Source organism: Lytechinus pictus, chromosome 19 (genome assembly GCF_037042905.1).
Source record: "Lytechinus pictus isolate F3 Inbred chromosome 19, Lp3.0, whole genome shotgun sequence".
Classification (NCBI taxonomy): domain Eukaryota; kingdom Metazoa; phylum Echinodermata; class Echinoidea; order Temnopleuroida; family Toxopneustidae; genus Lytechinus; species Lytechinus pictus.
In genome coordinates this window covers 7511522-7539286 of record NC_087263.1, presented here as the reverse complement: position 1 = coordinate 7539286, position 27765 = coordinate 7511522, and the positions used below count along the sequence as shown (strand labels likewise).

The window sequence follows — 27765 nt, the reverse complement described above, 5'->3', positions numbered from 1 at the left end:
CAGTTTCTGCATTTAGTGTCAATATGTTCAAATCAGCTATTGAGAGGCACTGGAAAACAATCCACTAAAGTTTTTATCCCACCAGGGACTTTCCAACGTGACGAGGGGCAAATAAGCTACAAATTAAGCTTTACGTCAAGTAAATCCAAGTAAGTTTATATTGAGTAATTTATTATAGAACATTACATTTTCATATTAAGTCCTACTTTGAAATGATTTGCCTTTCATTATTTCGTATCAAATCAAATCATTGTTAGACTCTACTCCTCCGTTTACACATTTATGAGTTGCCAAAATAAGATAAAATGTTTTATATTCAAAGTCGAACATGTTTGATCAATGTGCATATTTGATATTCTTTTGGTTTTTTTTTTCTTTTGGACGTTTCGGCGACACACTCGTAATATTGTTGGCACTCGAACGTGATATGTATGCATTTCTTTCCTAAACTAAACGTTATTCTAACTTTAGTGCAGATAGAGTAGGCCTACCTAACATAATAATGGCAGCATCAACAATCTCGAGTGGACAAACCACGTCTACACCTAATTCTGTGGAGGCCATTTTTGATAATATGGAGTACGGACCTAATCCTGAAGCACCAAATGCTGCGCAGGTGAGGAAATTGACTTCGTTGTCCCATGTATTTATTGTTGTGTAAGCATTGTGTCTGTGCATGAATAACGCGTAATTGTAACCACTCATTCCATGAGCAAGTTTATGATAATGATATGCGCGTAACCAGCGAACGAACGTGCAAACAGTGTTGGAAGTGACTGAGTGAGTGAGGCTCTATCTTTAACACAGGGTTGTTATAATAATATAAAACAAAATTAAAAACTCAATAATAAGCGTTTTATTTAAATAAAACCTTTTTCTGTTAGTGTTGTTGTAGTAAGTCACCCCACCCCCCATATAGGTCTTCCACCGGGAGATGGCGCTGGACCCCTTTTAGACGCTGGAGGACGTTGGATCCCTTGGATCATTGTATTTGAAGCTGAACTCACACGGAATAGACAGGAACTAGGACATCACTCCAGGAAAATACTGGTTAGTGACTTATTCCTTATATTCTAGCTTCAGGTATCAACCTAGTGGTCAAGCTGGGGGCGCGACCGCTACAGTGGCGCTGCGAGCCTGACTGTGCCTGCTTTTGTGGGCATTTTAGGCCAAATTATTGAAATTAATTGGGGTATAATTGTCTCGCGGCGAGCTAACGGCCCCCTATTGCGCATCGGACGAGCAAATCCCTATGCCCCGCTGCGTGGGGGGAAATGGTCGCCGCTCGAGTACGAGAAATCAGTTTTAGATTGGGCTAATTACAGTTGATAAGGCTAGATTCAGAGCCTTGTCGTATTGCGTATATTCTATGAATATTGTCCCTTGTTTCATGTTTGCGATTGTCCTGAATTGAGAGGTTAAATCTTGATTTGGGACATATTTAGGCAATCGTCCCCTGTCTTTTTTGGTAAGGTTTTCGTCGCGGGGACTGATGGTAGTTCCGGTCCCGTGACGGAAATTTCCAGAAAAGGGGGGAGAATACACGTGTTGTTGTGTTGTGAGTTTGTTTTAGTTTTGTGCTTTAATATCCGTTTTTAGTTGTGGACTGTGTTTCACGTTGGTGTGATTGTGTGATTTGCTTGTGATTTTGGGTGTTTGGATGATTTTTGTGTCGTTTTGCGAGTGATTTGTGAGTGAACTATTTTTGTTGGGGTGAGAGGTGCGTAAGAGTGTGTGTGTTCCGGCTAGGTAAAAGCGCGCGGCCCGATCCAAGATTTCACGGCGATCTATTGGCGGAGAGATATTATTGGTTCTCTCTGCCACCGACCGGCGCCATCTTGTTTTACATCGTCGGCTCAACGTTTGGGTCTAGTTTGAGATCCGAACTGACGTCAGGCCGGACCAATCCATCGCACGTATACGGGTAAACAACGGCGATTATTTGGGCGAGTAGGACGGAAGCCAGACTGACCAACAAAGGTAGGGCATTATCCCAATCCTCTCTCGCCTGCCTATTTCGGATATTTTGAATTTTGTGTGGTGTTTTAGGGTGTTTTGTCCAAATTTTGGGGGAACGTTTTGTACTCGAAGCTGGGTAGAATTCACGGTCATTATCGAGACCTAACGTTAGACCGCCCGATCATTTCCGGGTTTGACGTTAGATCCAGTGCAACTGTGCACGGCCATTGGTTGTGTATTGCATACCTAATAGGTTGGTTTTGGGTGCCTGTGTGTAGCGTTGTGTTGCGTGTGGACCCACCCACTCGTTGTAGCGGGGAGTCCGTTGCCAAATAAATAAAAGAAAGACATTTTTTTTTGGAGAGAGTGTGGGGTGACTGTGTATGTGAATAAGTACATGTAATTTGTCTGTGGTGTGAGCGGGCACTAGTCACTAGCGTGATTGAGGACAGAACCAGCTTCGAGGATTAATAAAATAAATAGGTAAATTAATAAAAGACAAGTTAGGCTTAGAGGTTAATATAAATATTTTTAGAGCTACAATTATTCTTTTTGGCAGTGCTAGTGCAAACTATTAGCAACAACTAAACTAATCTAATTAATAATAAAAGCTAGACTTTTATACCATAACTTGGGTTCGCATTTGGACCTAATTTTTTGGGATAGCTTTTTGGATAACTTTAGCAGGTTTTTTGGTCGGGCTAATTACTGTGCCTAACCATTAACTGTTAAAGGTATATTTTTGGACTTATACCGGTTTTATAATTTTAGTTGCTAAAAATAAAAGAATTGTTATAAAATGAATTGGGTCTGCATTTGGACCTAATTTTTTGGGATAGCTTTTTTGGATAACTTTAGCAGGTTTTGGTCGGGCTAATTACTGTGCCTAACCATTAACTGTTAAAGGTATATTTTTGGACTTATACCGGGTTTATAATTTTAGTTGCTAAACTTAAAAGAATTTATTGGGGCTACTTTGGGATAAATTTAAGTAGGTTCTTGGTCGGGCTTATTATTGTGCCTAACCATAAATTGATTGGGGTATACTTTTGGACTCTTTTTTGTAATTTAGTTGCCAAAAGAAAATAAAAGAAAGAATTTAATAAGATAGATTGGGTTAGATTGAGACCTAGTTTTAGAATAGCTTTGGGATAATTTCAACGGGGGTTTGGTTGGGCTCAGTATTGGGCCTAACTGAACCTTGCTAGGATAACACCAATTAGGGTAAACACAACATGGACGGGGAAGAGAAAATCCCTATCAATGTGTGCTCCTTTGAGGAGTTTAGGTTGCTAGGGCTAAGTCCAGCTCTAGCAGGGATAATCCAGGGGATTAGACTTGATCATGGGGAGATAACCCCCGAGCTTTTCGAAAGCAGCCCAGCGCTATGCAGCAATAGGGAGCTAGCACAAAGAGTAGACTTTTCGGGGGGCACCCAAGGGGTAGAGGGCAGTATTTTTATTACCCCTAGGGGAAGCCTCACTGCGAGCACCCCGCATAGCGAGTCTGACCAAAATGGGGTGGCAGGTTCCGGGGGTGTTTACTCCTATGACCAACATCAGCCCCCTAGGTCAAGTCAAGGTAACCAGTCTAGTGGGTCCTGGGGCGCCAGCTCATCTCACTTCCGGGAGGAGCGGGGGCCCGAGCCCCCAAGCACCCGAGAGGCAAGTATGAGAGTTGGTGTAGAGCCGAGGGTCAGACCCAGGCACCTAATAGGCGAAGAGGCTAATGGGGCCTATGCGAATAGAGGCATGCAGGTAAGTGGTGATTCAAGCGAATGGTCCGGAGGTGATGACCTCCCCGCTAGGCATCCCTCCCAAGGGGGGAGGCAAGGGGCAGGTATAAAGACCAGGGTAGGAGACGGGAGGGGCTCCTCAGCCCCACCCCCTACCCCAGATTACAGCGCAAGGAATGTGCGGGCGGGTATGACACGCCCAGCCCAGTACAGTTCATCTTCGCCGCTTAGTAGCCCGGCTGCGTCACCTGCGAATTCTAGTGGTTCCTCAGGAAGGGGGACTGGTGGTGGATTACAATATTACACGCTGCCAAAGTCCCTCACTTTCAACGGCAAGGGTAACTGGAGGGCTTTCTTCAGAAAGTTCTCCGCCTTTGCTGATCACCATAATTGGACTGCAATGGAGCGCGTAAGCCAGCTATACTGGGGCCTGAAAGGGAAGGCTGAAGATTATTTGCTAATGGTCTTGGACCAAGAGCCAAATATGCCATATGCAGGTCTAGTGGCCCGGCTGCAGCACAGGTTCGGGGAGGAAGGGCTCTCTGAATCTGCTCAGCTGGAGTTTGTGGCAGCCAAGCAGGGACCCACTGAATCCCTGCCAGACTGGGCAGACCGGGTGCTCCAGCTAGCAGCGCGTGCTTTTCCAGGGGTCAATGGGTCCTACCCGAATAGACAGGCGGTCCTTCGCCTGTGCCAGGGCGCCCTCAACCGAGAGGCGGGGTGCCACGCGCTTACGCGTAATCCATCTACTGTTAATGAGGCGCTTAAGTATATTGAGTGGCACCAACACGTGCACCGCGCAATGTACGGGCGTCCCAAGGCAGTGTCTAAGGCTAATGAAGGGGAGGTCCGTAAGGTGGAACTACCCCAAGGGAACAATGCAGCCCTTGAGCAAAGGTTGGTGAACCTAGAACGCAAGACCGATGAACGCTTGGGCCACATCGAGCGGGATCTGCAGCGTCTGGGTGGTTTGGAACGGGACCTCAAGAAGGTCCTGGAGGCTATCCAGACTAGGCCCCAACCAGCGCGTGAACGCGGGAGGTCACCCGGTCGGGACCGGTGCTATGAGTGCGGCGGGATTGGCCACTACAGGAACAATTGTCCTTCGGTCCAGGAAAACAGGGCCAAGGTACAAGTTTCCTTTGTAGGGGACCAGGAGGAGGAAAACTCCAGCGGGTCGGAGGAGCTGGCCAGCCCCCGGCCCCCACCGCCAGAGGCCAAATAGAGGGTTCCAAGCTAGCAAGCAGCTCAGAGGGGCCATCCGTAGGCTCATCTGAAGGAATAACAGAGGGCGTGTCGGAGCGCCTGATAGTCCCAGGGAATAATGTAACCGGAATAGCTACTTATGTAGAGGCTGCGGCGGGGGATCCAGTTGGTCCCTCGAACACCCGAATATCAGACCTGGGTGAAGCCATTCTGGAATCAGTTCCAGATGCTCTCCCAGGGCTTGGGTGTGCAAGCGAGATTGAAGAGGTAGTGGTGTGTAGGTTAGAGTCGCGTTCTACTCTCAAGGTCTCAGTTGTTATAGGGGGGCAGCCAGTGAGCGCAGTTGTCGATACCGCAGCCGAGGTGTCCATCATCTCGGATAGGCTCCTGCAGTCACTGGACCCCCAGCCCCCTAAACTGAGAGAAGTGATCCTACATGCAGCGGGATGGGATATGAAGATGAGAGGGACAATTGTCGGTCCCCTTTCCATAGAGCTTGGGAACCAGACATTCTCGGAGGAAGTATATGTAGCTCCTATAGCTGATCATATGCTCCTGGGGTTAGATTTCCTCAGCAAGCGCAAGGCTGCGATTCATCTCCAAGATCCGCATATGCAGTTGGGAGGTCAGAGAATTCCGCTTTGGTATAGTGATGACCCTGGGCGGCAGATCGCCCGGGTTCATTTGCACAAGCGAGTAATTGTTCCTCCGAATGCAGTCAAGCGGATCACCGGCATTATAGACCAACGTTTAGGGGATTTCATGTTTAACCCTTAGGATGGCTTGCTGCTCCTAGTTCCCGGTTCGGTTTACAGGGCTGGGAAAACAGAACCTATCTGATAGGTACTTTAAGGTAACCTGCTCTGAGGTGCTGGGGGAAACTGAAAAAATTGAAGGGAAGGGAGATGGGATCGCTCCCTGTTGAAAAATGGGTTCACCTGGATCGCGGTTCCTCTACCGAATTACAGGCAAGCAGCCGTACTATTGGGGCTAATGGTTCAGCTTGTAGATGGAGCCAGTCCAGTACAAGTCGGTCAGGGTGAGGCCAGTGGGCGTTACCGATGGGCCGCTGCCCATCGACCCGGTATGGGCGGAACAGGAGAAGGATCCTACCCTGGGTTCACTAGCGAGGTGGGAGAGCTTGTCGCCTCAACCCGGCAGATAAGGTTTCTCACTCTCATGGAGCGAGCTAGGATTAACCATCTGGCACTCTATGGGGAATGGAGGGGATCTGTCCTCCATTGTTCGCGAAGGGATTCCGATTCCCTTTGCATTCGGGGTTAGGTTTGAGCGTTTAGGATCCTACATGTTTTTCTGTACGCGAGGAGACCAGCTGAGTCGCCTCCTCTTTGTGTCTTTTGTGTTCGTTGTCTATGTTTTCGTCTATATTTTTTGTATATTTAGGCCATGTAGGAAATGCTTCATGGTCCGCTTTGGGGGGGAGTGTATTAAATGGCCCTTTTCGCATAATGGCAGCGCTGACGCCCCCTTCCTGCACCTGGGGGACCTAGGTTGGGTACTGGTGCTCCAGTCTCTCAACCGAACGGGAATGCTATGTGTTGCACAGCCCGGGTAAGATGGTGCCTCGACAGGGGAGGGCCAGCGGCAGCCCACTGCTATGGGAAAGTGGAGCTTTCTGGGAAGGGGGGACCCTCCTGGGATATGGGTTTTTGTATGGGTTTTATATTTTTATATATATATACCATTGTTCTATATGTTTTGTATGGGTTTTTTAAAGAACCTCAAAACTCTAGGTTTTTAGGTGTTATTACGGGTTTTTACCGTTTTCATGTTACGGGTTTTTAAAGTTTAAAGTGTTGAACAAGTTTTTAGCACAGTTGTGCCAAGTGTTTTGGATAGTTTTGGAGTTTTTATTTATAAAAGAACGGAATATGTTTATGGCTGATTACGGGTAGCAAATTATAATTAATTTTGGGAATGCAGACTTGGGACAGAACAATGCTGCATAAGTACTTTTTGCCAAATTTTAAGGAGCATTGTGTACATAAAAGACCAAAGGGAATTTTTAAATGGGCTTGTATTTACTCATGCCCAGCCGGGAGATAAGGTCTCCTGGTTGGGGTGCCTAGGGAGTGGAGAATTTTTTCCTCCCTCTGCCTGGTGTCTGGTTTGGATAGCGTCCATTTGGGTTGGAAACTCGAGGGACCGAGTTTTATAGAACGGGGGGGACTGTTGTAGTAAGTCACCCCACCCCCCATATAGGTCTTCCACCGGGAGATGGCGCTGGACCCCTTTTAGACGCTGGAGGACGTTGGATCCCTTGGATCATTGTATTTGAAGCTGAACTCACACGGAATAGACAGGAACTAGGACATCACTCCAGGAAAATACTGGTTAGTGACTTATTCCTTATATTCTAGCTTCAGGTATCAACCTAGTGGTCAAGCTGGGGGCGCGACCGCTACAGTGTTGTATTATTTTTTTAATGAAATGATGCAACTTTCTGTAAATTAACATTGTTTAAAATTTAAGTTACAGAAAGTTGCATCATTTAATTAATTTTTAAAAAGTTTTAAAATATTAAGAAAAGTTTTGTGTAGGCCTATTCAAATAATTTACAAAGTTTTTGGAGTTTTTATTTTTTATAATGTTCAACATCAAGATGCGAACTCGTAGTTTAACTTAAACTTTATTAAGGCCAAGAGAATGAAAGTTTTATCTTATATCGAGGTTTTTTACCTGACTGCTAAATAAGCACGAATGCCTGTGAACAAGCAACCAGGGGACCAACGGCTTAAGGTCCTCTCCGAGGGACCTGGTAATGAGGATAAATGCCTTACCAAAGGGCACTAGCGCACCACTTGGGAATCGAACCCGGGTCACCGGAATCCGAAACCCCCGCTCTACCGACTGAGCTATCGCGCCTCCTTTTTAGATTAGCGTCCACCGCCCGCATGCTCCAAAACAGCCCGCATGAAAATTTCATTATTTCAAATTACTCTCCATCACGAAATTACAAGTTCCAAATCATCGCAGGGCAGTAAAAGATTATATTTACGCACTTACTACGTGCATAGCTGCAGTGGCAAATTGTCCATAGACTGTGTACAACGGATAGACCGTCTCGGCTCAGCGAATCGGAGATTGATGATTGGCCAATCGCGCAGAATGAATAATGAAAAAAAGCCTCGTGTCATTTGAAAAATTTTCGGACGCAAATCTAATACCTTACTTCTCATGGCCTAAGCCTCTTGATGTTCATAAATCATGATGTTATGTTTTTTGAGTAACTGACTGATGACTACAAATTTCTTTCTTGAATTTTTAACAGAAAAGGGTAGTATTTTCCCAAAAATTACTGATCACAAAAAATTGAATGCTTTGAACAGGACAAAAACACTTTTGAGTTAGTTGACATTTTCAAAGTTTAAACTCCTCTACTAGGGTCTGCATGAAGGCCCATGGCATGGGTGTTGAGTCTACTCAGTCTTTGGGGTGGGGGGGGGGGGCTGACAAGAATTTACACAATGGTTCCAAAAGCAAAATGACAACATTTTTTATTTCAAAGCTAAATTTAAGGAATAAAGAATTAGAAAAAAGTCAAACATTCATCTAAACTTGCATCCCCATCAATTTTTAAGTCACTCGTCTGTGCAGTGTTTTAAAAAAAAAATTTAGTTTTAAAAGTGTTTTTAAACATGTTATGAAATGTGTTTGACATCCATATATTATTCTCTCTTTGTTCGTTCCATGAATTTCTTACCATATTTATAATGCTCGTGAAATTCCTTTTCAAATGATTTGTAACTTGGAGGGATTCGTTCATGTTATCAATCACATTTTGATATCAAATTTCAATGTAAATTTCCGACATCAAAACTATATTTGTTATCACTGTTTGGTATACCCTACTACGCATTGATCCTATCCATTTAATTATTCCAAACCTTTGTATTATGCAGGCATGGCTTGACAGTCATGAGAGAAAGCTGGGCCACTTCATTAACAACAAGTGGGTGCGACCAGAGAATCGTAAGACCTACACAACCCGTGGACCCGCGGCAGGTGAACCTCTGGCAACCACTATCCAAGGGGAGGAAGAGGACGTCGAGCTGGCAGTGAGCTGTGCATCCAAAGCCTACAATTCGTGGAGCAAGCTACCGTGCCATGTACGAGCAAGACATATCTATAGGTGAGCATTCCTCTTTAGGGGATGGGACAGGGTTTATAAACTACCATGCCATGACATTCTCTATAGGTGAGCAGTCCTCTGATCATAGGGGGAGGGGGTATAAACTACCATGCCATGTGAGAGCAAGGCATATCTACAGGTGAGCAATCCTTTCTGAGGGGCGGGGGGGGGGGGTGGTAACGCAGTTATCTTCGATTATTTATCACTATTTAGAAATATTTAAGACCTATATCAGAGAGCAAAAAAAAAAAAAAAGCCAAAACTTCTCTTTCATGATTATGTTGACAGGCAAAAATCATTTTCTATTTATGGATAATACTTTTCACAACTTGCCGTGTAAATCTGCAATATTGCAGATGTTAAATTGCAGTGCATTGGGATATTTCTGGGCCCTTTTTGTCTCGCCTGCATAGCAGAGCGAGACTATAGGCGCCGCTTTTCCGACGGCGGCGGCGGCGGTGTCAACATCAAATCTTAACCTAATGTTAAGTTTTTGAAATGACATCATAACTTAAAAAAGTATATGGACCTAGTTCATGAAACTTGGACATAAGGTTAATCAAGTATTACTGAACATCCTGCCTGAGTTTCAGGTCACATGACTAAGGTCAAAGGTCATTTAGGGTCAATGAACTTAGACCATGTTGGGAGAATTATTTTCAAAATCTTAACCGAAGGTTAAGTTTTTGAAATGACATCATAACTTAGAAAGTATATGGACCTAGTTCATGAAACTTGGGCATAAGGTTAATCAAGTATTAGTGAACATCCTGCTCGAGTTTCAAGTCACATGACCAAGGTCAAAGGTCATTTAGGGTCAATGAACTTTGGTCAAGTTGGGGGTATTTGTTGAATTACTATCATAACTTTGAAAATTTATGGATCTAGTTCATGAAACTTGGACATAAGGTTAATCAAGTATTAGTGAACATCCTTCCCGAGTTTCAGGTCACATGACCAAGGTCAATGAACTTTGGCCAAGTTGGGGGTATTTGTTGAATTACCTTCATAACTTTGAAAATTTATGGATCTAGTTCATGAAACTTGGACATTAGGTTAATCAAGTACCACTGAATATCCTGTGCGAGTTTCAGGTCACATGACCATGGTCAATGGTCATTTAAGGTCAATGAACTTTGGCCGTGTTGGGGGTCTTTGTTAAATTACCATCCTAACTCTGAAGGGTTATGGATCTAGTTCATAAAACTTGGACATAAGAGTAATCAAGTATCACTGAAGATCCTGTACGAGTTTCAGGTCACATGACCATGGTCAAAGGTCATTTAAGGTCAATGAACTTTGGCCGTGTTTGGGGTATTTGTTGATTTACCATTCTAACTCTGAAGTTTATGGATCTAGTTCATAAAACTTGGACATAAGAGTAATCGAGTATCACTGAAGATCCTGTACGAGTTTCAGGTCACATGACCATGGTCAAAGGTCATTTAAGGTCAATGAACTTTGGCCGTGTTTGGGGTATTTGTTGAATTACCATTCTAACTCTGAAGTTTATGGATCTATTTCATAAAACTTGGGATATAAGAGTAATCAAGTATCACTGAACATCCCCTGTGAGTTTCAGGTCACAAAACCAAGGTCAAAGGTCAGTTAAGGTCAATAAACTTAGGCCATGTTGGGGTAATTGTTGAATTGCCATCATAACTTTGAAAGTTTATGGATAGAGTGAATGAAATGTGGACATGGGGGTAGTTGACAAGTCTTAAGTCACCGTTCAAATGTCATCTATGGTCAATGAACGTGATATGTCATTATATGAATGGTGTTTTTGTGAATGATTTTCTTACAGTAGTTTTCAAAGTTAGCACTGCTGCTATATTAAATCGCGTAATGCAGGCGAGACTGCCAGAGGCATTCCACTTGTTTCATTTTCCTGTGCTCTTTTTTGGCATTTCAGGGACAAAATTGCCCCCAACCCACTGTGATTTTCTTTCCCCTTGATAAGATGCTCCAAATCTATGTATCTAAAACTAAAATTTTCACAAAGAATTAATGGATGAGAAAAGATCTAACATTGTCTACATATTTGTGAGTTTTGTAATGATCGGATAGATGATTCTCCAGTATGATTCACATTACTCACCCTTTACCATAGCCTATAGTAGCCACACATGATTATGTAGTTGTTTTACCAAGTTCTTAATTTTGCCATCCATTCTGAAATTAGTATCGCCCGTCATGTTCAGAAGCACCATCGTCTGATAGCTGTGGTTGAAGCCCTCGACAACGGTAAGCCAATCAGGGAGACTCGTGATGCTGATATCCCTATTGTCATTCGTCATCTCTACCATCATGCTGGGTGGGCGGAGCTTATGGACACGGAAATGGCCAATTGGAAATCAGTGGGTAAGTTCAACTTTTCAAAACAGAATTGCGCCATACACATAAAGTACGCTTATTTTCGCAAAAATAAATGAAATTCCAATTACAGAAATGCTCTCCTCAGATAATTGAAGCGTGATAGTACCAGAAATCTGTATAGTCCATGATTTTGTACTATGGTACAATTGAAAAGTCTTTTGAGAATATTGGCATGAAAGTCTGAATTTACTGCATTCGTGTGTAAAAACTTGGTTGGCATCCTTCCCCTGTATTAAGAATTTGATTTATTTGATACATTACTCGTTATTGATTTGATTTTGACCCTATGTTTTTGTTGCTTCAGTGACTGTTTACTCCAGGGGCGGATCCATGATTTTTCGAAAGGGGGGGGGGGCTCATTTTACCGAGGAAAATTTTTAACCAAAAATTAAGGCTATTTCGTCCACGAAAAAATTTGACAAGCAAATAAAGTCTTCACTTTCAAAAGGGGGGGGGGGCTCACTTCTTTTTTAACAATATTTTTACATTACAAATTTTAACTGTGCCTCTCAAAGGGGGGGGGGGGCATGGCCTGGTTGTGTCCCCCCCCCCCCCCCAATGGTTAACTCATCTCACTATCTGAATGTGGGTGTCAGCTTCCAGGAGAATTGATTATTTTATGCTGAACCTAGACTTTGTTCAAAAGCATCAGAACTATCTATAACAGAGACTTCTTTGGGAAACATCAAAACTATAACAGAGACTTCTTTGGGGAATGGCAAACTTGATGTATATGTACCGGTGAGACAATTTTCAGCCATGCACTGGTTGGCCAATGAAAGGGAGATAATGACTTTTCCACAAGGCAATATCCAGTGTTATTACATACATTTAAAGCAGATACTAACCAATAGCGCCATCTCGAGTCCTCAACTACTCATACCTGGCCAGTTTCCTGACCCTTGATACTAGTGTAGTCTAGTAATATAGACCCACTTGAATGATGTATATTAATTAACTACTCAATCCACTTATACCGCAATAATTATGCTACCAAGTAGTAAAACAATTACTTTTCCTCTCAAAATATTTTAGTTTCTCTATACAAATACAATTATAGGTCAATTTATTCTCTGTAGTATTAGTAAATATCTGAAAACGTATATTTCACGACTATGTATTTATAACACACAGTCCACACACAGTTCACTCCCCCTTTAATATCTCAATCTCTTCCATACTGTGTGTGATTAGCATCCACATGGTTTCAAATTCCCCCATGAAAGCCGACACCCATATGACATTAAATGAAACCTTAACTTTTAATCAAACAGCATTAGCCAATAATGATTCCTCACTATTGTCTTTAGGATCCCTCCCCCACTCCATTAAAAAAAAGTAGGGGACTGAGCAAACACTTGTGTAGTGTATTTTTAAAACTTTGTATTGCATTGCACAGAAAACCACTCATTCAGCCTTCGATTATGAAGTATTAATCGCACCCTTAACATGACTTTATTGTGTTTATTTATTAGGTGTGGTTGGTGCCATAGTTCCTTGGAACTTCCCCCTCATGCTTCTGATCTGGAAAGTGTGCCCCGCCTTGGCCATGGGAAACACGGTGGTCCTCAAGCCGGCAACGTACACCCGTCTCAGCGCCCTTCTCTTCGCCCAGATCTGCGCCGAGGCAGGGCTGCCTCCCGGTGTGCTCAACATCGTGACGGGTAACGGTGCGTTTGGTAGTAAGCTGGCTCTACATCCAAGGGTCGATAAAGTGGCTTTCACTGGATCAACAGAGGTGAGATCATATTCTAGAAGCAAGTGACACAATTTACATTGAAACGAGAATGAAACCCTTTTTTAACAAGTTGAATTCATATGAAACAGAAAGATCATAGAAATAGATCAATGAAATTTTGGGAAGATTCAATGAATAATAAGAATGTTATGGCAATTTGAATAATAAGATCACTAATGCTATGTAGATCCTCCCAAGTGAAATGCATCTGCTGTGTTGCACACATACAACATCTCCATTACTTTAGTACATATTTTACTGAAATTTTCTCTTTTATTGCGAGAATTGTTGTTCTTTTTTATGAGAGGCCGTGTAAAAGCGGTTCCACAAGAATGTATCATGGATGTATTGTTTGTCATATCATTAGAATGGGCACAAAAAGAGATGCTTTGGAGGTAAATTTTCATTGTCCAATTGGAGAATCGTACATGTGCAGCATCACATATCTTATTCACATTTCCAGTGGGAGGACCTCCATAGCATTTTAGGGTTGAAAGTATTTACTTTCATCTTCTTATGCCATTCTCTGAGAAAATGTTAAGAAGCATTATATTCTTTCAAATTGAAAGAAATTGAAATATATTTTAATGAAGTGTTTAAATTTGTGCATGAAATTTTATTCTGGATGGTCTCTGTTTCTTTGAATTAACGTTATTTGATTTTTATTAGTTTAGTTTGACTTGATTTGATTTTGTAGGTTGGTCAGATCTTGAGACGAGCGACTGCTGGATCAGGGAAGAAGCTATCTCTCGAGCTTGGAGGGAAATCCCCCTTTGTTGTCTTTGAGTCAGCTGACCTTGATTCAGCTGTAGAGGGCATAGTTGATGCTATCTGGTTCAACCAAGGTCAGGTATGTAACATTAGAGGGCACTGTATAAATCATTTGGTTAAATTCAGTTTTTATAATGAATGACACAAGAAATTGTTGTCATTTGAACATTTGTTAGATTGGAATGTTACAATGGCAGTCGTATATACAAACTTGCAACCTATTTGATATGAAGCTATCTCTGTGTTTGAAGGTATGTAGCGCTGGATCAAGGCTTATTGTCCAAGAGACAGTCATGGCCAAGATGGTGGCGAAGCTCAGAGAACGTATAATGCATCTTCGTCTTGGTGACTCCCTGGATAAATCGGTAGACATGGGTGCAGTGGTTGACCCCTCACAGCGAAAGACAGTGGAGGAATACGTGGAGGAGGCCAGGAGAGAAGGAGCTGAGGTAAACTATTCTCTTTTAAATCCTGTTCATAGCTTTCCCAAGCTTCTTAATGTTTTGCTAGTGAATATGGTAATATGGGGAGACGGTATATCTGTCAGTGTTTCATATGAGTACAGGGGAGCATTTCATTATTTAAAAGCACTTGTTGGATATTTATCTGTATGTTTTGTCCAACAGTTACCATGATAGGACTTGTGCTTCTCAGCTTAGTTCAAATGACGGTGGAGGTGAAGTGGAAGGTCATGGCCCGTTGCATAAAAGTTACTATTATGGTAACTTTGCCATCCAATGGTATCTTTCATGGAATCCTTGATTTTGATTCGCTGACGAGCACTGTTACCATGCAAGTTACCATTGGATGGTAGAGTTACCATAGAAGTAAGTTTTTTGCAATGGGACTCAGGCCTGGCCAGGTTGGAGGAAGATAGGATGGATAGATTATATCAGGAATTGGACAGTAGGTGGAATGGCCATGGCAAAAGAAAATGCATACATGATAATGCATGGCTGCAATGTCTGCCCTTCTTAGATATTTGTAAAAAAAATAGCCTTGAAAACTTGTATTTAAACTTCTTTTTATACTTGGAATCACCATACTTTGTTTTTTCTTATAATCCCAGATCATTCAGAATCCTGATTGTGTACCAAAGAAAGGATGTTACTACCCGCCGACCGTCATCACTAATGTTCAGACGTCATCTAGAGTCGTCATGGAGGAAGTAAGTTCAACACCCTTTCTTTGAGCTCTTCTATAGAAAAGAATTTGTGTTCTTTTCTTAATTTTTTTGTTACCGTGCTTTGTATTTGCTATTTAGAGATACCGAAACCTTAGGAGAGAATCAATCAGAAAAAAGGAGAAAAATGGGAGGATTATGATGAAAATTTTTTTTTTTAAATTGGTGTGAAGTATGGAAGTTTTGTCTTTTTTTACCTTCTATGGGGATCCTCAAATTGGCAAACATGGTTCAAAATGGGCCATTTTTTGGACAACTTTGTAGTTAATTTGGAAATAAATTTTCAGATTTGTCAATTTGCTTCTTGCCTCCTTCTGAGCACCACATATGTCAAGATCAGGAAGAGATAATCATAAATATGGAAAATAAAGAGGAAAATCTACAAAAATTATGTATAAAACAAATGGAAAGCTGTCCACAAAATCAGCCATTTTGGAGCATGTTTGCTAAGTCGAGGATCATTATAGAAGTGGTTCCAAGACTCTTCAAACTTCCATACTCTCTCAATGTATAACCGATTTTGATGAAACTGATTTTAAATTGCTCCTCTCACTTTTCTCTTTCCAATGAGATTGATTCTATTCTTGAGTTTTGGTGTCCGTTAAGTTCCAAGTATCCATTATCTTTATTGTGTTCTTATGTCTTATGTACATTATTCTATTATCTGGTTATCTTCTTGTGATCGTTATTCAGCTTAGATTTCATGATTTCACAAAGTTCATTTAATAATAATCATATAGGTATATTTACCCAGGGAAGCCACTTCAGTTCTGAAAACTGTTCTACCAGTGGACCCTGCTATTATTATTACCCCGGCTTTAGCTGGGCTGCCTAGGCGCTCAAGCATTCAAGGAATTTCTTCATACGGGGTACCCATCCACCTCATCTGGGTTGAGTGCAGCACAATGTGGATAAATTTCTTGCTGAAGGAAATTATGCCATGGCTGGCATGTACATCTGTACCAGATGTAGAAGCAGCTCTGAACATCAAGGCTGATTGTTATTTGGGATAATGGTTTGATAATATAGTGAAAATCAATCTGGACTTTGCATTTTCTTGTAAAATCAGGTGAGTGTTTTCTGCAAATAATTCCATTTACCTTTCATGTCATCAGATATTTGGTCCAGTCCTGGTTGTCCTACCATTCCGAACAGCCAAGGAAGCCATAGCTCTTGCTAATAACACCAACTATGGTCTAGCTGGCAGTGTCTGGACAGAGAATGTCAGCCTCGGACTAGAAGCAGCACTAAGCATCAAAGCTGGTGCTGTCTGGGTCAATGCTCATAATATGTTTGATGCAGCGGCTGGTTTTGGAGGCTATAGGCACAGTGGATATGGCAGAGATGGTGGCAAAGAGGTAGGTACACGGTTTTATTAACTGTTTGATATGTTATATGCAGGTGATAGTAATACTATGCAGGGGGGGGACCAAAAGGGATACTGCCCCTTACTAAAAAAGAATAAAAAGGAGCAGGAAAAGAAGAATTTTGAAAGAAAATTCTTCTATTTTTTCTGATTTCTCCACTGCCTGCTATGTGCATGAATTATTTATTTAAATTGATATATCACAAGAAGCATTGTTATAGCTTTCTGAAGGCTGTTAAGGAAACTCATTTGGAAAGGCTATACCGATAGTTTAAAGCTAGTAAAACCCCAGCATAGCTATTGTCAGTGTGAGGGGCAGTTGCCCCAGAAATGAAAACTTCCATCTTTGTCTGTGTGTTTTAGGATATTTTTTGGTAATATATGAAGCTCATCTTGTTTAATCCCCTTTCTTTATCCTGGTAGGGTCTGTATGAATACGTAGTACCATCATGGATGAACAAGACTAAACCTGGGACGGTAGACATGGACATCAAACTCTTCGGAAGCCATGTTCCCAACATTCCAACCGACAATCCACCAGCGCCCTCTACTGTTCAAGTTGATGGATTCTCCATGCCCAGCATTGATCGTACCTATAAGCTTTACTACGGCGGTGCACAGAAGAGGCCCGACGGGATGTACTCGAAACCTGTCATGGATGCAGAGAATCAGGTTGTTGCGTTGGTTGCCGATAGCAACAGGAAGGACGTAAGGAACGCTGTGGAAGCAGCACACAAGGCAGCACCAGGGTGAGTTCACACTGCTTATCTATCATCTCACTTTGTCCCAATCACACCAGAGAACCTTTCCTTAAAGCTGTACATAAGTAATGCATGACATAAAGATGAACGCCAGTTGTGGTAACAATTTGTCAAAGGATTCTTAAAGAAAATGTGTATTGCTGAGAAATTAGCAAAGTAAGCACTGCATCCCGGAAAAATGTCAGGTCTCTTTCCAAATTACATTATACATTGTCCCACATGTACTTATCTGTGTTGGCAATCTTCAGTGTGATCGTTCTTTAGTGTAGATTTTATGATTTCATAAAGGTCAGTTTATCTTAATACCTGTATCAGAGCTACAGTAGATCTAGGAAGATATGATGACAATTATAACCTTGCTGTTAAAGACTTTCTCATGAAATCAGTGTCTACTGCAACTGCATTCTAACACACAACTAGTGACCCTGCCCCTGAATTTTAAATTTTATTCTCCAACATTTTGATTTCCATCAGATATTCGTAAATGATCAAGTAATTATCTGAATGGAACTTGAATATTTTCAAAAGCTAGCGAGGGCTATAGCAGAGATGGCAACTGTAACTCATTTCTACAGTACCTTACACTGACTACTTTTTAATGAAAATACTGCAGGTTTCATGGAAATGCCTTTTTCCCAACTATTGTAACTTGTTTGTGTAATCCTTACTAATGCCCTTGATGTGAATTAATTCTTGAACCATTTAAAAAAGCACATGCATATGGTAGTTTTTATGTCTTCATATACGGTTTTAGAATAAACCCCCCCCCCCCCCTCCCACCACTGGTTCAGCGGCATTGTATTTGTATTCTATTGAAGTTAATTTTATTTTATTGTGTTTTTCTTGTATTTCAAGTTGGGGCAAGCGTGCAGCCCACAACCGAGCTCAGATTGTTTACTACATGGCTGAAAACCTTGAACAGAGGAGGGAAGAAGTCGCACAGGGTATCGCGAGGTTGACGGGTCAAGATATGAAGAGCGCCCTCAACGAAGTTGATCTGTCCATTCAAAGGCTGTTCTACTGGGGAGCCTATGCTGATAAGTATGGTGGAACCGTTCAGGTAAGACCAGGTTTTCACCATGTTTTTAGTGTTATGATGATGATGATGATATTGATGGTGGTGATGATGATGATTGAGATGATGATGGTGATGATGATGATAATGATGATGGTGATGGTAATGATAATGGTGATGATGACGATTATGATGATGGTGATGACAACGATTATGATGATGATTATGACGATGCTGATGATGATGATGATGCTGATGATGATGATGGTAATGATTGTGATAATGATGAGGATGATGATTTTGACAATATGAAGAAGAAGAATTACTCTTTTTTTAATGTGTTTTTTTTGGTCTCGCCTGCATAGCAGAGTGAGACTAGGCGCTGCTTTTCGGACGGCGGCGGCACGAGTTTCAGGTCACATGACCAAGGTCAAAGGTCACTTAGGGTCAACGAACTTTGACCATGTTGGGGGTATTTGTGGAATTGTCATCATAACTTTGACATTTTATGGATCTAGTTCATGAAACTTAGACATAAGAGCAATCAAATACAGTCCGACCTCTCTTATCCGGCCTCCCCTTATCCGGATCTTTCTATTATCCGGACGCACACTTGCCGAGATTTTTTTTTAAAATTCAATCTAGTACATGTATGTGAGGAAATGAGATTTCAATCTAAACTCAAACCTATACGCAAACTCACTTTGATTACATATATTTTCTAATATAGTCTACCTACAACAACATTATTTTTCATGAAAATATCTCACCTAAATCACCGAAAGAACATAGGCAGGATAGTTTTCCAGTAAATCAGGGCGCAGTGCAAACATTTCATCACAAATTCTTTTTGTTTCCCGGGAAAAACAACACATGTCTCGCTAGCTATAGCTAACGCTAGCCTCAATACGGACAGCGCCATCTATCAAGTTTGAGCCTACAGTCAGTATAACAATGGCTGACATTGCAAAGCTGTGATACCCGCTGCGATGATCTAATTATAAAACTTAGTTTCATAGAGTCATTCTCTTTCTTTCGAGGTATGCTCGATGTATACCTCAAATCATTTTAGCAGGTAAATTATCCAACAGTTTTGGCCATCGATCGATTTCATTTCCGTAAAAATAACGCCTATAATTTGCACTGACACCCCGGGGGAGCCACTTACATTGACAAGTGGATACCATGCGCGACCAAAAAAACACGTAAAAAGGATGTCTTTTTCAAGATAGGGCACGTTACGTACATAACGTAATAAGGATGTCAAAAACACTAAGATAATGAAAAAGGGTATCTATTTTCGCTAGAAAGGCTACATGTTTATGGTCCAATTTGCGAGGGTATAAAAAATTAAGACTAAATGTTTTATAAAGGATGTACTTTTTGCCCCAAGAGTCAACACTACGTGTTAAAGAGTACGATTTGCGTGAGGTGTGGGAGGTGGGCTGTACTAAACTCAATGATGTAGGTAAGGGTATTAAATCCGACGACCTACGTCTGTGACATAACAATTGAAATATCGCTGTACTTGTTTAGGGGTGCAATTCATGGAATACTTGCCAATCATTGCCAATAGTATCGTTTTGTTTTCAATACTTGTTAAGGGTAGGGTTTCACACGCCAATACTTGTTAACCACTTGACTGCTATAGGCTGTAATGCACACTGACCCCCTGGTGCTACTGAATGGGACAAACAAGTTAGATCTATTTGGGACTACAACCGACAGCAACTTGGGGGAAAAAATTCTAAATAATCACATCACTTTCCTCATCACTATTTCCAATATCCATTAAAAAAAATCATCCTCCCCTTCTGACCCAGATCTTTCACTAAATTTATCACTCCTATTTTCAAAAGTTTCGTCAAAATCCTTCTGATTCACTTCTCCACTGCGAGTCGCCATTTTGGACTGAGCGTCGTACACTTTCACTATGGCAAATTGAATACAAACATTTATAAATCACTGCAAAAGTTTCGATAACTTTTTTGGAACAACGCCATCTAATGTCCATAGTCTGAAATTTGATATACACACGCTGTTTTCATCGTAGGGGTATTGACAGCGTGGTGCTGACGCCTCAAACAGAAGATAGGTCAAGCACGTAATATTACGTGCCTCGCACAGATCGTACGCTCACCCAGCACGTAATATTACGTGCTACGCAGTCAAGTGGTTAAGGGGTGCATTTTCAGAATATGGAAAATACGTGTTTAGGGTGCTTTTCGAGACCCTATGGTCGCGCATGGTATCCACTCGTCAATGGAAGTGGCCCCTCCGGGACTGACACTGCAGTGAATACTGTCTGCACACCCACTACAATAGATAATGTGTAGGCTGTAGCTACCGCCGTTGGTTGGGGAGGCAGCAGGCCAGCAGCTGTGTGTATTTAATATTGGGTCTCCCAGATCCGGATAAATTCATTATCCGGATTGGTGCTGGTCCCAATGTGTCCGGATAAGAGAGGTCGGACTGTATCCCTGAACATCCTGTACGAGTTTCAGGTCACATGACCAAGGTCAAAGGTAACTTAGGGTCAACAAATTTTGGCCATGTTGGGGGTATTTGTGGAATTGTCATCATAACTTTGACATTTTATGGATCTAGTTCATGAAACTTAGACATAAGAGCAATTAAGTATCCTTGAACATCCTGTGCGAGTTTCAGGTAGCATGAACAAGGTCAAAGGTCATTTAGGGTCAACGAACTTTGATGATGTTGGGGATATTTGTGGAATTGTCATAATAACTTTCAAGTTTATAGATCTAGTTCATGGAACTTGGGACATAAGAGTAAACATGTATCCCTGAATATCTTGTGCTTGTTTCTAGTCACATGACCAAAATCAAAGGTCATTTTAAGGGTCATTGAACTTTGGCCATGTTGGGGGTATTTGTTGAATTGGCATCATAACTTTGAAAGTTTATGGATCTAGTTCATGAAACAGACATAAGGGTAATCAAGTATGAATGATTGTTTTGCACCTGTCTTAGGTCACATGATCATGGTCAAAGGTCATGTTGGGTCAAACGACATAGTATTTTATTATCATATGAGTGTTTTATTTTGCGAATAATTAATTCAGCTGTTTTCAAAGTCAGCACTGCTGCTATTCGAATCGCGTAATGCAGGCGAGACTGCCAGAGGTGTTCCACTTGTTTTGAATACCAAATCACTATATTTGTTATTTACAGAGGACCTTCCCTGGTGATTTATTGTTCATTTGGGGTAGCTGGTCACAATTACTATGACAAAGATGATGATGGTGATAATGATGATGATGAAGGTGATGATGATGATGATGATGGTGATGATGACTGATAATGATGATGATGGCGACGACTGTGATGATGATTATGGTGATGATGATCATCATCATCATGATCATGATGTTGCTGCTTCTGATGATGATGATAATGATGATGGCATGTAAATTCCTATATTTTCTCTCAATAATCCACAGGAGACCACTCTTTACGGAGCTACTGTTAAGATTCATGAACCGGTTGGCGTAGTCGGTATCATCTGTCCTGAAGAGAGCCCTCTGTTGGCCTTTGTATCTTTGTTTGCTCCTGCTGTCATCAGGGGTAATGTTGTCATTGCCGTGCCAAGTGAGAAGTATCCACTACCAGCTCTTGGCTTCTATCAGGTCAGAACAAATATTTGATTGGTATTTTTCTTCGGCACCCCCCCCCCCCCTCGTCCTACCTTCTTCCTCCTTCCCCCTCCCCTCACCTTCCCTTCTCTAGGCAGTTGCCTATTATTTTGCTCTTAAAACTGTCATTGATTGATTGAGGATTTTAAAAAAAGAGGGCTGGAACAAAAATTGCAATTACGGGGGAAGGGGAATTGATCTTAAAAAGGACCAGTTGAAATTGGAATGACAGATAAAGTGGTGGTTATTTCAATTTTATTGTTAAAAATATCAACTCCAAGTTTATGGCTTTTTTTGGTGTGTAGATTGGGGAAAAATACAATCCTTACTGTTTAAATGCATTAATGATCTTGTTGCATATTTCCTTCTCATACGTATATCATACAGTCTCAGAAAGACTGTCATTGACACAGGCATTACATGTTTTATTTCTTTAGACCTGAATAATTTAAAAATCGTATTGTTCCTTCACAGGTATTTGATACATCCGACCTCCCAGGGGGCGTGGTCAACATCCTGACTGGCGATAGCAGTCACATGACCAAGTATCTCTCCGAACATCAGGACATCCAGGCCATGTGGTACTTTGGCACGCCCGAGGGATCAAAGTTCGTAGAGCACACCTCGGCCGATAACCTCAAGAGGACGTGGGTGAACTACGGAGCGAGCCGTGATTGGTCGGATAGAGCACAGGGGCAAGGGGAAGAGTTTCTCTACCAGTCTGTGGAAGTTAAGAACATCTGGATACCAATGGGAGATATCTATGCTAATTAGATGTACTTTTCATTTTCTACCATGTTCTTCTGTATTTCTCTTTTCTATCTACCTCGTGTCCTCATTGTACCTGTAGATGTGTGCTTTATTAGATAGAATCCCGTATTGTTTTTTATCTTTATTTTTTCATCTTTCTTTCTCAATCTACTATCACACTCATCTGTAGTTCTCTTTTCTTTCTTTGCATGTATCTTTTGTACTTGTAGATTTGTGCTATATTAAAAGGATCCTGCATTGTTTTTTTTTATCTTTCTGTTTTTTATCTTTCTTACCAAATTAATTCATCCTTGTCTCTCTTTTATTTTTTTTTCTTCATTCAACCCATCTGTCTTATATAACTTTCTGTACTGACCTGCACGTTTATTCTTTCTTTTGGTTTTTGTCTCACCTGCATAGCAGAGTGAGACTATAGGCGCCGCTTTTCCGACGGCGGCGGCGGCGACGGCGGCGTCAACACCAAATCTTAACCTGAGGTTAAGTTTTTGAAATGACAGCATAACTTAGAAAGTATATGGACCTAGTTCATGAAACTTGGCCATAAGGGTAATCAAGTATTACTGAACATCCTGCCTGAGTTTCATGTCACATGACCAAGGTCAAAGGTCATTTAGGGTCAATGAACTTAGACCATGTTTGGGGAATCAACATCAAAATCTTAACCTAAGGTTAAGTTTTTGAAATGTCATCACAACTTAGAAAATATATGGACCTAGTTCATGAAACTTATACATAAGGTTAATCAAGTATCACTGAACATCCTGCATGAGTTTCACATCACATGACCAAGGTCAAAGGTCATTTAGGGTCAATGAACTTTGGCCGAATTGGGGGTATCTGTTGAATTACCATCATAACTTTGAAAGTTTATGGATCTGATTCATGAAACTTGGACATAATAGTAATCAAGTATTACTGAACATCCTGTGCAAGTTTCAGGTCACATGATCAAGGTCAAAGGTCATTTAGGGTCAATGAACTTTGGCCAAATTGGGGTATTTGTTGAATTACAGCCATAAATTTGAAAGTGTGTTGGTCTAGTTCATAAAACTTGGACATAATAGTAATCAAGTATCACTGAACATCCTGTGCGAGTTTCAGGTCACATGATCAAGGTCAAAGGTCATGTAAGGTCAAAGAACTTTGGCCACGTTGGGGGTATTTGTTGAATTGCCATCATATCTCTATAAGTGTACTGGTCTAGTTCATAAAACGTGGAAATAAGAGTAACCAAGTATCACTGAACATCTTGTGCGAGTTATAGTAGTTTTCAAAATCAGCACTGCTGCTATATTGAATCGCGTGATGCAGGTGAGACGGCCAGAGGCATTCCACTTGTTTTATTCCCAATTCCTTCTTTCTTATCCCTGTTTCCCATTTTTTTCTTTTGTTATTTTCTCTTCATTCCACCCACCATCTGTCTGTCTTCCCACAATTCTCTATAGTAACCTAGTTCTAGCATGGGCAGTCTAGGTAATCCAGGGCCCGGTTTTACAAAGGGTTGTGATATCCAATCAACCTCAACTATATGGAAATCCATCAGTGTCATCATTTTTCCCACAGAAAATTTGCACAATGTCCTTTGTAAACAAAGAGGGGCACACCTAATATTCAAGACAACAATGAATATATGACTTTACATCATATCTTGAAAACCTTTTAAACAGAAATGCATTTTAGATGTTTGCCTTGCTGGCTTTCCGTAGTTGTGGTTGATCAGAGCAATCACAACTCTTTGTAAGATGGAGACCTGACCGCAACCATTGAGAATTTGGAGGAAATGAAATAATACTTTGACAATTCTGAGCTTTTGTTTCGATATGTATTTTCCTAATTTTGTTGATAACTTTACTCCACAGTCCAATGGGAAATACAGTGTTTCCCCCATTTTTAAGCAAAATTATCCTTATTTTCTACTTAGATGGCTTGGGTGATCTGGGAATCATCTTTGTGATATCTTATCAGTCAAAACTATTGTGGTACGATCAGGATTGTCATTATACTGTCGTAAATGACACTAAAATTACTTGTTACAGAATACTTCTTTATGTAAAAATCCACGTCTACCTAAGCTGCAGTGGTTTTTGTTTTGTTTTGTTTTTGTTGTTGTGGGTTTTTTTTTTTTTTTTTTTTGGGGGGGGGTGTTTTACTTAGCACCTCACTCAAATTGTGAGGTAACAAATAAGAGAGAGTGAGAGGGGGAAGGGGGGTTGATTTGCAAGTTGTCTTTTCTTTTTAAGTCCCTTAGTATTGATGGACTTTATACCAGTACTACACTATGTGGTTTATATGATTTGATTGTGTAAGCTCTCACTTGGGGAAGGGTAGGAACTTGCCAAATATTTCATGATTTATGTCTACCAATAAGGGTCTAGATTTGATTCATTGCTGGTGTCAGCAGTGTTCTTGTAAATATATTTTCTTTGAAGTTAAAAGAGGTCTAATTTTTCTGTGTTTGTGTCCAGAAGATGAATTGGTTTTAGGGAGGTATTCAGTAGTTTTACGTAAAAAAAGACATGGAAATTCGCTTTTTATATAGATACGAACCAGAATTTAAAAATCATGAACGTTTCTTATCTTGAAATTATACTTGCTTTTAATATTCTTATGTCTATTTTATAGGTTTTACCACACAAAACATGTTTATAGGACGACAACACATATCTCTTCGTGGTTGCTTAAGGTATTTGTACGAATCAGAATTGTTTATAGCTATGATTGTGTTTTGAAATATTATACATGCTATGTTTTGCATTTTGTTTTTATTATTTTCTTTGGGAGAAAAGAAAATATACAAAAACCACATGAAACATATGAATGGACCTTAATATATACTGAAATTTGTTCCTTGTACACTTGTATTTCATGTGATTTTTATTGGTTTTTGTCCTGCCTGCATGGCAGAGCGAGACTATTGGCGCCGCTTTTCCGAAAGCGGTGGCGGTGGCGGCGTCATCACCAAATCTTATCCTAAGATTAAGTTTTTGAAATGACCTCATAACTTAGAAAGTATATGGACCTAGTTTATGAATTGGATATAAGGGTAATAAAGTATTACTGAACATCTTGCCTTGGTTTCAGCTCACATGACCAAGGTAAAAGGTCATTTAGGGTCAATGAACTTTGGCCATGTTGGGGGTATTTGTTGAATTACCATCGTAACTTAAAAAGTTTATGGATCTAGTTCATGAAACATAGACATAAGGGTAATCAAGTATAAATGATTGTTTTGCACACATCTTAGATCACATGATCATGGTCGAAGGTTATTTTGGGTCAATGGACATAGTATTTCATTATCATATGAATGTTTTCTTATGTGAATAATTATTCAATAGCCGTTTTCAAAGTCACCACTGCTGCTATATCGAATCGCTAGACGGCCAGAGGTGTTCCACTTGTTTTTTGTTAAAGTTTTGTATCCTAAAGAGGTTCTTAACAATTCAATATGTGTACATCTATTCCAACAAAATGTTTGGTAATTATCATAATCCTCTCAAAATGAACATTGAGGTGAAAAATAAAGTGTGGAGATGTTCAGGTAATATGATGTGAGTAATTGCATTTTGAAAGCTTAAACTCTTAACCTACAAGAACTTGACTGTCCCTGTACACAAAGTCTATGGGAATTACAGAATTCAATAATGAAGGTTAACCCATTATCGTTGCCACAACTGGCATTTATCTCTTACACATGGGTGGAGAGAGGGAAAAGGTGTGGATTGATGCCTTGTCAGAGGGTGCTAGCGCTGGATTGGGATTCAAACCCATGCCCTTATGATTACAAGGCTAGTTTCAGAACCAGTTCACCACCATCCTTCCACCCTATTCAGATCTGCCAACCTTCTACAACAAAAAAAGTATTTTTAGAAGGAAAAAAAGTATTTTTTGACAAAAAAAGAGAGTATTTTAAAAAATTTGTCTTAACGTAACAATTGCCAGCCTGTTGTAGTGAGATCAGTAAAAAACCTGTGAAATGACTCTACTTGAAAATTCACCCTTTTAAACATGTGCTCGTAGGCAAGAATTAACTTGTTCTTTTCATGCAACAAGTTACTGGCCCGACATTGATTTTTACCGGTCTGGGACTGTCAGACCGGCGCTCGTGTCATGCGCTGTGTATAATACATGTACATACTCCATGATCGGAAATTTAAAAAAAAAGTAACAAATCATACAAAATGTATTGGCATATTCATAGCAAAAAAGAAGAACAAATACTCTAAAAAGGGAACGGTTGGCATGTCTGTCTATTGCATCGGATCAGGGCCCTGTCTTACAAAGAGTTATGATCCATTCAATTTCTTTCAACTGTATGGAAATCCATCCATGCCATAATTCTTTCGACAGGAAATTTGCAGTCTCTTAATTCAACAAAGAGAATCACACTGAATCTTCAAGAGAACGATGGATGTATGAATAAACACATCTAGAAAATATTTTGAACAACTTTGCATGTTAGATGTTGATGTTCTGGCTGTCTATAGTTGTGGTTGATCGGATCAATCACAAATCTTTGTGAGATTGGGCCCAGGTTAGCCTGATTCAGAGGCTTTTTTGCGTGTTAGAAAAGAAAAATATATATATATAATTTTTTTTTGGGGGGGGGCATACATGTATATATTTAATCTGTATCGAATGTACAAAAGTAGGAAATTGTGGTCTTCCAAGACAATGTGTACTATATAAGTGAATACTGTTATCATCGGTTGGGCGATGAGGACTCTCTCATGTGAAAAACTAAGTATTCAGTAGGTATACATCTGAATTATCTTGCAATTAATCGTTTGTAAACCTATGTAGGTGATTGGCGTTAAGATAGCCTTGGATGCGGCACAATAAAGGTTTAAAGGCGAGTCTGAACCACCAGACTGTAGCCTGAATGTAAATACAACGTATTGTAAAATTTGATCTCTGGGGTTGTTATGGAAGGTTTCTTCAGTAAACGAAATTCATTATGGTATTAATTTTTTTTTCCATTTTAAATGATTTTTGTGCCAGATTCTGCTAAAGTTACCTTAAGTTGATTGCTTGTTTTGAGCGTGTGTGTCATTGCAAGTTTTATTTTTCCAA

General features: G+C 40.7%; 1 protein-coding gene across 1 annotated transcript; it reads left to right on the top strand.

Annotated features, from left to right (window-relative positions):
• The first annotated feature begins 391 nt into the window (after window positions 1-391).
• LOC129282669 (aldehyde dehydrogenase family 16 member A1-like) lies at window positions 392-27586 on the top strand. Its single transcript, XM_064114094.1, has 12 exons — window positions 392-616; window positions 8824-9053; window positions 11239-11417; window positions 12908-13170; window positions 13868-14020; window positions 14193-14390; window positions 15011-15109; window positions 16240-16482; window positions 16914-17239; window positions 18107-18311; window positions 21730-21915; window positions 22396-27586. Exons 1-12 carry the CDS (start codon window positions 503-505, stop codon window positions 22693-22695), a joined length of 2496 nt encoding a protein of 831 aa, XP_063970164.1. The 5' UTR covers window positions 392-502; the 3' UTR covers window positions 22696-27586.
• Window positions 27587-27765: the final 179 nt, after the last annotated feature.